Consider the following 11377-nt stretch of genomic DNA (forward strand, 5'->3'; position numbering starts at 1 on the left):
GGTGATTTCTCGCTTTCTGTCTCTCTTGTCTCCCTCTGTCTTTCTGGCGAGCACACGCGCCCTTATAGCAAAAACCTCTCCAAAGAAAGAAATAAAAAAAAAAAAAGAAAACCATAATGAGAGATCACTTCATACCTTGTAGGACAGGTATGATAATAATAAAAGTGAAAAATAAAATGTATTTATAAGATTTTGGAGAAATTAAAACCCTGTACATTACTGGTGGAAAATAGTATGGTGGCTCTTCAAAACATTAAACACAGGGAACAACCCTTGATGTGGTGTTTAAAGTGGCTTAATCCCACATAGCTCAATGTGCAGTTTGAATTCCATACCCACCAGCTTGAAAATAACACCGGACATATAAGCTCAAAAATCCTGAAAAGAGGGAGAAATGGTAGAGAAGGGCTTGTAGCGTGACCATTTTCCTTGGGTAAGTGCTTTCTCAATTCTCTTTCTCTCCCTCCCTCCCTTGAGCACACATGCCCTCTGGAATTTTTTTTTAAGTTAAATACAGAATTACCATAAATCCTAGAAATTCCATTCCTAGGTATAAATACAAAAAAATCGGAAAACAAGTACTCAAACAAATACATATACAGCACTTTTATAGCAGGACTGTCCTTCACAATGGTCCAAAGGTGGAGACAATCTAAACATTTACCCACAGATGAACTGTATCAACAAAATGTGATGTGTATGTGTGTGTGCCTGTGTGTATGTATATATATAAAATCAAACATTAGCCATAAAAAAAAATGAACATTTTTTCACAAAAAGAATGAAGTAGTGGTACAATGTGGATGAACCTTGGAAACATTACACCAAATGAAAGAAGCCAGACACAAAGGTCACTTACATGATCCCATTTATATTAAATATTCAGGACAGGTAAATCCACAGGGACTGAGAGCAGACTGGTGGTTGCCAGGGTCTGGGAGAAGGACTGAATGGGGGGCAAACACTGCATGGGTTTGAGCTGTCTTTTCAAGGTGAAAGAAATGTCTTGGAACCAGGTACAGGTACTGGCTACACGACACAAATGTATTAAATGTGACTGAGTACTGACCTACTTAATTCTTTTCCTTCCTTTCTTTCTTTTTTCAGTTTATTTATTTATTTATTTATTTATTTATTTATTTACCTCAGGGCACATATACTTGCTGGAGAGACACAGAGACTGTGAGAGAGGGAAAGTAAGAAATCATCCCTAGGGGGATAGCCATGCTGCAATTCCTTCTCCTCTATTCTCTTCTCAGGACTTTGGGCACCCAAGCACTCACACATCTGGTGTGTTTTTTAAGCTGGCTGGGGTCTGTGACTCAAACAGAGTTGGCTGTGTGGGGTCTAGCTCCTTAACTACCATGCCACCTGTGGGTCCAAACTACTCATTTCTAAATACTTAATTTTATGCTATGTGATTCACCTCAAGAAAAACAAAAACAACATTAGGAAAAAGAACTAGACTTTGGGTCAGCAGGTAGTGTAGTGGTTGAAGTACTGGAATCCCACATGGCTGACTGCAGTTGAGTCTCAGATCCAGCAGGAAAACTACACCAGGCACGTGTGTGTGAGTACCCAAATCCCCCAAAGGAGAAGGAAATGCGGTATGGTCATCCCCCTTGGGGCTGATTTCTCACTTTCCCCCTCTCTATCTCTGGTGAGTACATACATTCTATTGCAAAAGCCTCAAAGAAAGAAAAAATGAGTCTTCTTCCCCATTATTAGTTTCCTGCGAGAATGCAAAGAAGTAATATCTAATACACTCCAAAAGAATGTTCAATCTCTTAGCACACCCAGAGCATCCTAATTGTATTATTAGATTCAGCAAACCAAGATTCCCAGGAGCTTCTCTTTTTATCTCTTCCATATTGGTTCAAACTGTTATGCTCATAATCCTTCATCAGTATTCTTAAGTTTAAAAGCTTAGCAACTGTAGGAATCTACAGAACATACAGAGAAAAACACAACTAGTAACCAGATTTAGAACTGATTCTTCAGGCACTAAATCTTAAGCATGGCACACTGCTAAATGTGCAATCTTTAAAAACAAAGAAGAAATACTATTCGCTTAATTATTGCAAGATAAAGACCTCAGCACCATCATTATTACCAAAGGAAACGGCAACAGACAAGGGAAAGAATGGCTATTCTCTGCAAACTCAATTCTTCTTTATCAGTGAAATTGGGACTCTAGGCAAATGAGAAAGATGATGCAAAGATCCAGATTATTTTGTGGGCTCTAGGCACAGGAAACATCTCACTCGTATGCAAAATTATTCTAAACATTTTGAGAAAAATTTATATTTGTAACGCTAAAGATTCAGCTATTTTCCAATTCTTCATGGGCCAACATTAAAATCGGCCTTGCAGCTTTAGCACAGAAACACTAAGTGACATTTATGTGCTGGCAGAATGAGTACTTTCTGAAAGCCCAGTGCTTTGAATCTCTATGTGCCAATCTAACAGCAGAATTATAGTAGAATAAACTTGATATTCTTCTACTAAGTTTTCTGAATACAACTAGTTACACAACAGTGAAGATTATAATTCTAAGACAACTGGAATTATTGTAAAGTTACACAACTATACTTGGGTTTTGCTAAATATTAATATAAGACCTTTAGGAGTCTGCTTAATCAGTATTCTCAATGAGGGAGGAAGTCAGTAGCAACTAATGAAGATTAGTCAGTACTAACTTGAGGAAAGAGGCAAAATAGACTAATAAATAGCAGAAAGAATATTTAAGAAATACATAAAAACTAAAGCAAAAGAAATTTAAGGTATTATACAAATAACATCTTAAAGGAGGAGTTGTTCAATACTAGAATGGATTATGGCAGGAGATCTAAAAATAGAGTAGCCTTGCTTCTTCAGATAGATTTTAATCTAGCCAAAAGACAGAGTTTAGACTAAATGACCTCTTGAGATAGACCCTGAAGCCAAGATTTGGTAAAGTATAAAGGAGTCTTCCTTCATACTTTGGTCTCCTGAGATACTGCTTAAAATTTCAAACCAATTAGTAATCAAAACCTCCTGCTTTACAAGCACAGTAATTCAAGTCAAGCTCCATAGCCTGGTGGTTAACAGAGCCAAATCCCACAGGGCTGACCACACAAGTCAAATGCCAGACTCAGTGGCTTGAAAAACATGCCAAGAGTCTATAAGTGCATGCCTGAAATCCTGGCAGGGTGGAGAAATGGAAGAGAGGGAACTGCTGTGTGACCACGCATCATTGGGGTATGCTTTCTCTCTCTCCCCACCCATCTCTCTGACAACTGCATGCAATTTCTGGCAAATTAAAAAAAAAGAAAGAAAAAAGAATAGTAATTTAAGCTAGAATTACCCAGAGAATGTGTATGTAGCAGCAATGTAGATGAAGTTTTCATAGTAAAGCTGTCGGTTATCCTGAAAGTCATTCATGTTACAGTTAAGCTCAGAAGAACCTGCCCCTTTAACAGTCAGAGTGATAAAAGGTGGCAGGGTGGGTTCGTCCCAGGCATAATCCAGTGAAGTCATGGGCTTCACTTCGGTTCGGAGCCTTGGTTCAGCAACACCATGCTGCGTAAAGACAACCGGGACCTATAGCAAAGAGGACAAAGAGAACTTTTACTCAGAGTGGCGATATTGGAAAGTGAGTCAGTGCTTCATTTAAATTCTAGAACCTTTCCAAAAGAAACCCGATATAGAGATTAATCACCAATGAGGTTCTCACTTCTTTAATGCTTTTGTAATCATCTTACAAAATCAAAAAAACCCATCAATTAAAGAGCATGGGCTGTAGTCTATTAGATAAAGGGCTTTAAGAAGCTTTTTCAAGTTAAATATCTAGGAGAAGCAATTCTGTTCTTTTAATGGCATGTCTTCTACCTTAACTCCCCTATGAGACAGTATGAATACAGGAAAAAAAACTTTGGAATTTGGCAACGTATTACATATAAGTCACATACTATAATCCAAAGGCATAGTTTACAGTAGAATCTAATGATTTCTATTTTAGCTTTACTTGGAGGATTTATAAACATGCTCACTGTCAATAACCAACAGCACACTTGTCTGTTCACATTGCCATCGGACAAGCTGACCCTTTCTCCATCTGTATGCAATGCCTATAGACGGCATCATGTCAACCAAACACTCTGGTCAGAGTATGTTTGGGGCTCCACAAGGTTACTTCTGCCGGAATGAGGCTGCCCAGCAATTAAAATAACTAGGAGGGGACCAGCAGTTGGTGTAATGGCTCTGTCACTAGACTCCCATGTAATCAACTGCAGTTTGAGTCCCGGACCCGGTGGCTTAAATTCATGCCGGGCATGTGTGCGTGTGTGCCCAAGATCCCAAGAGGAGAATGGAGGACGAGGGACTGTGGCGTGGCCATCCTCCCTGGGGGGGTGATTTCTTGATTTCTGTCTCTCAGTCTCTCTCTGTTTTTCTGGTGAGCACACGCACCCTATAGCAAAAACCTCTACCCCCCCAAAAATAATAATAACCAGGAGAAACCATCTCCTAATGGTAAGAATTTCTATGGTTATCCGGCCATAGAGATCGTATTTGTACAACTTCTTTTAAACCCAGGTTTAAAATGTATTCCAACGTTATCCTAAGGACTGCATATACTCTACCCTGTTCCAAACATGAAACAGTCAAACCAGCTCTCATTTTCCCTAGATACCTTAGAAAAGTTGTCAATTCTGAAAGGAGGGGGTAGCTGATCTGTGTCACTGAATGAGATCCTGTATGTAGCTCCTCGGAGAGTAATTTCTACTCGTAGGAAGAAGCATTTTCCCAGGGTATCTCTGCAGAATAAAGGAACAAACGAGGCAGCATGAGATGGAGGAAACAGGCTGCAGTTCACTTTCTTCACACTCCTCACAATCTCAACACCACTTGGACCTCAGTTGATACCAACGAACCTATAGCCTGTATTTTTTTTATCCTATTAAAAAATGGGAAATTGAGCATATAATCACAAAACTGGTTTTCTAATTTTCTCATTTCATTAACATTTATTAACAATGTACGTGTGTATAAATATACAAGGGGACATCAAAAACTTTGTGGAAAAAGGCATTAAAGGCTAAATTTATTTTGGTGCATAAGATGTTAAAGCCCATAAATGTTTTTCTTCATAATACATATTTTTCATGAACTATTTGAAGAATCTAAATGGACACATACATATATATACACATTTATATATTGGTAATCACTGAAAAAAACGGAAAGCTTGTCTTTTTTTAAAATTTGTGACAAAATAAATTTACACACACCAGAGAGTGAGAGAGAAAATGAGAGCATGAGAGGGAGATAAGCACTCTACAATGTCTGATCAAGCTGCAATCCCCTTCCTCAATCTTCCAGCACACTGGGCACTCACACGCATATTTCCAAGACTGTTTCAGGCAGTCATGGCCAGGGATTTGAACTGTGGTCACCATGTGGGATCTAGCTTATCTTGAGCAGCCCATTACCACTGTGCTATGGACCAACCTGGCTGGAAAGCTTGTCTTTACAGAAGACCATCAGTTAACACACGTACACAAAAATAAGAGAATTAGAAAAAGCACTATTTTGTAGCCACTAATATAACTGGTTGAGGGACTGGTCCCGCAATCTTGTGGTTAAGGGAGCAGAATCTGACACGGCCAACTGATTTGAATCCCAGCCCTGATGATTTGAAAAATATGCAGGCTGTGTGTGTACATGCACCCCAAACTCCTGGCAGGATGGAGAAATGGAGTAGAAGCAATTGCAGTGTGACCACACCCATTAGACTTTTAACCTTTTAGACCATGACAACTACACAATGGTAGTAGTTGTCCTTTCAGTTCATTCCATCAGGAAGCTCACTCCTATTTCCCTGGACTTTGCAAGTTCTAAGACCTTCATCTGAACCAAAAATACATGTGCCCATTTTACACAGAGCAGTTAAAGGCTTACTATTTATATTACTGAACTTTAAACAAGGCACTTTTTATCTATATTTAGAGCCTCAAACTTACCTCATGTTGATATGGAAGGAATTATTCTTATTGACTTCAAAGCCTCCAGACCAAATACAATTGGGGACATCCATCAATCTGACACATAATAGCTGATCATAGTCATTCCGAGGCCAGTGAAAGACCACACTGGAACCAGGAAGGGTAGAAATATAACCTTCAGGATTGGCTGTCCCCTAAAATACACAGAATCACTCGTTTTAGTCAATAATCAATTTAAGACACGGCAAAAGTTTACTGAGAACCTACTGTGAACCTCGCTCTCTTCCAGGAGTTTTTTGGGTAGCAAAAGCATAGAACAAGTTCTCACATCACAGAACTTACAATCTTGATTGGAGATAAGCCACAATATTAAAATTTACTGTGTCATTAAATAAGCACTAGTTGTTCTTCCAAAGCAAGCTGCTTACCTGTCCCCTGGCAAATTCCCTTTGTGCAAATGCGAGCTTGTGAGATGATTTATTATCTAGCAGGTAACGAGGAGCGAAGATGACCATGCAGGTGTCAATATATCTACCTCGACCTTTCTTGACATCAATACCTACAAATAATAAGAACCACTTTCATGAATTAATTAGGAGAGAGAAAATTCCCAGTGTGACAAAAACAAATAGCCTTTACAATTACCTAGATTCTCTGAGAGAACAACTGTGTCACCCAGAGAGGATATCAAACCTTCCTGGAATAGAATGAAAACGGCAATTGCACTCAAAGCATTATTCCTTACCCCCATCTAGGCCTTAAAAAGCCTCAGGGACAAAATCAAGACCCCCATCATTCTTAAAGTCTTCACAAGTGTGTGCCATAATAAGAGCAACTAAAACATAAAGGTGTTCAGTCACACATACCTAGGTTTTCAGTTACAAGGCTGACTACTACGAGTTTTATGTGAACATTTCTGCTTAGACCTAAGAAACAAAATTTCCTCCCAGAAAACTTTGTCCCTTTTACAAGACACAGTGGAAATTTTGAGTTATTTAGTTGGAGTCTTTACTGCTTGAATTCAACTGATTCTTCTCTACTATCTTCCAGTAGCTCAAAGTCTAAGAATACAGCTCAAGTATAAAACTTATGCATTTATAAACTACATTTTAGCATCTACTATGTGCTGCGGAAAAAAAAATAGTCAGAAGGAAATCTCAAAATACCAGTTTCCAAATAAAGAAAAATTAAATAGCACTGAATTATCTTAAGAACTCTGAGGGGCCAGAAGGTGGCATGGTGGTTAAGGCACTGGACTTCCACATGGCCAACCATGGGTTGAGTTCCAGACTTGGCGGAATCATGCCAAGCACATGTGTGTGCATGCTCCAAATCCCAGGAGCAGAGTAGAGGAAAAGGGATTGTGGGGTGGCCGACCCCCCCAGGGAGTGATTTCTCACTGTCTCTCTCTCACTCTGGCAAGAGCAGGTGCCCTATGGCAAAAACCTTACATTTTTTTTTCTTTTAAATTAAAAAGAAGGAGGAAAAAAATCTCTGATAATTTTTAAAAATTCAAGACTTGGTAGGATAAATTACACATTTATGTAGACAATAAATATAGCAACTATATTCAAGGCACTGTGCTAAGCTCTGTTTATACAATGATAAATATTTGCAGGAGAAATAATATAAATGACATTTACTGAACTCTTAATATATACTAGGCCTTCTAACATAGGTATACATTTAATCCTCATGACAACCATTTAAGTTGGTTATGTTAGTGATTTCCACTTTATAGGTGAGGAAACGAAGGCACAGAAAGCTCAGTAACTTGTCCTAGGTCATGCAGCTAGTAGGTGGCACAGCAGGGACTCAAACCTAGGTGGTTGGCCTCCAGGCTGGCACCCTCATGCTGCTTGCTTAAACTGTGATGGGACATACACACTAACTCAGAAGTCAGTAAGTACCAAGAGAACCATAAAAATAGAAGACTCCGCCTCACGATATGACAACCAGCTGTCCTAGATTTCCCAGCACGCTCCCACTGATAATATTCCAATCTGTTAACACCACAGGTCCCTTACATTGGCTTGAAAATGCTGATTTTCAATATAAGCCTTGAAAATACCTGAAAGACTGAGTAAGACACAAAAACAAATGTCTTTGAAACTGTGCCTAAGAAATGCTATGTAATTCTTGTGTACGAAGATATATACTCTCACTTTTCTTTCAGAATCAGAAAAACTCCAGTTTTCAAGAGCAGTGTTATCATGGTTAGCTGACTGCAACTAATACAAAGTCTGCCTACAAAAGATATATTTAATTTGATAATTCGAAGAGTCTAAAGTACCCAGTGACAGTAAGAGATACTCAATTCTGGGAAAAAGGGAGGGTTTTCCGTTTTGCTTAACATCTTAGATTGCCCTGACAAATCACCAATAACTCAACAGCTACTTAGATGAAAATGTACCAAATCCTTTGTGGGGGTACATGTGAGGCTACCTGCAAGGCTCTCCCTGGCTTTTCAGTTTGGAACTATACTCTAAACTTTCCTAACAGAGAGTTGGTTATCCAATTCTTCAAAATATTCAAATAAAAGACTCAAGATTCCACAAATTCCCTTGATAATACATGCCAAAATCTCACGATACTCAAGAATTACAAAGTTTTATTTCAATCCACCCCCTTCATAAACCTTCCCTTGGTGAAATGACAAAACTCAAATCATAGTCTTGCCCCTAAACACAAACACCATGAGCTTTAATGAGTAAGTTGATAAACGTGATCACTGTGTATTTCTGATTGATTCGCTTAATTTGCTTCTCCGCAAGAATTCTGATGTTCCTAGTCCTAGTTGCTTTAAAAGGAATAAGATCCACTCCCCACCCACCACTTCCAACTTTGTCCCAACTATAGCTTCCACCCAACCTGTGGTAGCTTGCTTTGGAAAATGTATCAAGGGCAAAGAATCCCAGGAGAAAGCCAAACTTGGCATGAAGCAGCCTGTGCCTATTTAAGTGGTGGGGCAACAAATGTGAGAAAAAGTAAAGAAAACTACCCTCAGCTAAGGATCAAATAAACTTTCTGTCTTTAAAAACTCTGAATGTCTACTCTAAGGAGACAGCTCACATTTCAACAGAGAGTGAATATAAATCCACGTTAAGAAACTTGAAAGGAAACTATACTTGCACTGATAAATTCTCAAACACTTAAACATGTCCTTGACTCTCCATGGAATTTAGGGTACATACTTAAGTGATGCCACCTCAGTTTTACCTTCTAAGACACAACACTACACACTGTCCAATATGGCAGCCACTGACCATCTGTGGTACAAAAAACTTAAATCCATTAAAATGAAAGAAAATGAAAAATTCATTTTATCACTTACATTTCTTAATAATGTGTTCTCAAGTGCTCAGGAGCCGAACGTGCCTAGTAGCTACCAGAGTGGACAATACAAAATAGAACACTGCCACCATCATAGAAGTTCTACAAGACAACACAGTTCTACATGGTGCTCCAACACTCAAGATTAAACACTGCTTTGAGATCCTTGGAAATGATATACTAAAGGATGCACTGCCTGAGGCATACATATTTAAATCAGATTTATCTTAATCCTTCAGCAAATCTTTCCAGTGTTCTCTGGTGGCTAGACATATGGGTATAGTGTCCTAATCTTTTCAACCTTCCCATTTACGTAAGCTAAGCTAGTTTAGGGGCTTCTAATTACCATAACTACCAAGTGAATTTTATAATATTCTCTGACTCATACACGTACACTCAGATTCTAATCCTACTTCTGACCCAGACTTCCCCTTTGTATCTGGGCAAGTCACTTAACCTCTCTTCTTCAGTTTCAAGAAGAACAATGCTTCTTACCCTCTGAGGGTTTGCAGATTTTAATGAATGCGTGGGAATACTTGGAGGGTGAAAAGCATTCTAACTGTTCCCATTATTCCTCTGAAAAACAAGGATTCAAGCCAAACTGTTACCTCCCTGACACAGGTGAGTTTGAAGTTAAACAGAACCACAAATCTCAAAAGGGCAGTGTTTAGGAGGCTCCTCAGATCCCTAGGAGAATAGCTGTGTACTGATATCAGCCTGGCATTCAGAGAGCAGAGACCTGACACTATCCCTAACATGGAAATCAACACTTGTAGCCAGGCCACGATGCACAGCCAGCTTATTTCTCCAAGCCTGAAGTCAGTGGTTCCAGTTCTCCCGCTGCTCCAAACATAACCCACCAATGTTATAGATCAGCCCTGGGCGGTTTCCTTGTTGGATGACTTTCAAAGCTCGGACACCACTACCACCATCCAGGGAGAAGCCCTGACACCAGCCCGGCATGCCTTCTGGATGGATCCCCCTTCCGATTCTCATCGTGCAGCTGTGGGGCAGAAAAGCAAAGATGTATATATTCAGCCAAAAGAAAGTCTTACCCACCTGTTCTACTCAGGAAACAGTAATGAAGTGACCACCCCAAATTAGATCTCTTCTACTCACACTCTTCCTCACTCTGTGATTCCCACACTTGGCAAGAAAACTAGTAAGAGATCAAAACTCTATCCTAGAGGTAGTCACAATACAACAGTATGTGCAATGTATTGACCTCTAAAACGAAACACTTCAGGAAAAACACCAGAAGTCTATGAGCATGACACATGAGGAAAATGCTACAATTTCTATTCTCCTGAAAATCAAGAACTCAAGCCAAATTCACCATTTCCTGATTCAGGTGTTTCAAGGGTTCATGAAAACGGCACTAGAAAAATATTGAGGGGAGGGCGTGTTCTTCAAAAAGTTCATGGAAAGTACGTATTATCAAAAATACCCCATGTATGAGGCTGCCTCCACAGTACAGCCATAAAATGCTGCTCCAGGGATGCCAAGCCCCCACATGACAATCGTGTTTTAATCCCCAGTCTGGTCAGCCGGAAACATGCCAGGCACACGCACAAGTGCCAGGATCTAACCAGCTACAGGTCTGGAGGTAGATGATTGTGGCGTGACCAGAAGCCTGTGGAGGGTGCTAATCTCTCTTGTGCATATGTGCATGCACAGAGCCAGCCTCAAGACAAATGACAAAGCACAGTCTTGTCACCGATAATGAAAATGTAATACCTGATGTGCATCACCACTAAGGAGCAAGGGAACCGTGGGCAAAACTCTTTCTGAGCATCAGTTTCCTTATCTTAAAATATGACAATATTTTCTGTCCTACCTAAAAATCCAGTGAGTTGGTCTGTGTAGAAATGCTTTGGAAACCGTTAATTCCATGGGTAAAACAAACTATGACAAATGTCAAGTCCTAGATCTGAAACTGTCAGAATCCTTTCAGAAAAAGAATAAGACTGGACTTGTTGAAAATGCTGAGTGGCAGGCTATCTCCTGCTCTAACCAATCCTCTCCTTGACTCAACATCAATCTAGAATCCGTCCTCCCTG

General features: G+C 39.6%; 1 protein-coding gene across 6 annotated transcripts in view; it reads right to left on the reverse strand.

The window, feature by feature from the left end:
* Positions 1 to 11377, reverse strand: part of VPS13D (vacuolar protein sorting 13 homolog D) — a 323690-nt gene that overhangs the window by 162186 nt on the left and 150127 nt on the right. For all 6 annotated transcript variants that reach the window (XM_006145295.3, XM_006145292.3, XM_027770624.1 and 3 more), the window contains 5 exons: positions 10178 to 10320; positions 6413 to 6543; positions 6003 to 6178; positions 4673 to 4796; positions 3347 to 3582 (listed from right to left, as the gene is read on the reverse strand). In XM_006145295.3, the coding sequence (XP_006145357.1) occupies positions 3347 to 3582; positions 4673 to 4796; positions 6003 to 6178; positions 6413 to 6543; positions 10178 to 10320 (810 nt within the window). The remainder of the gene's footprint in view (positions 1 to 3346; positions 3583 to 4672; positions 4797 to 6002; positions 6179 to 6412; positions 6544 to 10177; positions 10321 to 11377) is intronic.

Source organism: Tupaia chinensis, unplaced genomic scaffold, assembly GCF_000334495.1.
Source record: "Tupaia chinensis unplaced genomic scaffold, TupChi_1.0 Scaffold000146_1, whole genome shotgun sequence".
Lineage (NCBI taxonomy): Eukaryota > Metazoa > Chordata > Mammalia > Scandentia > Tupaiidae > Tupaia > Tupaia belangeri.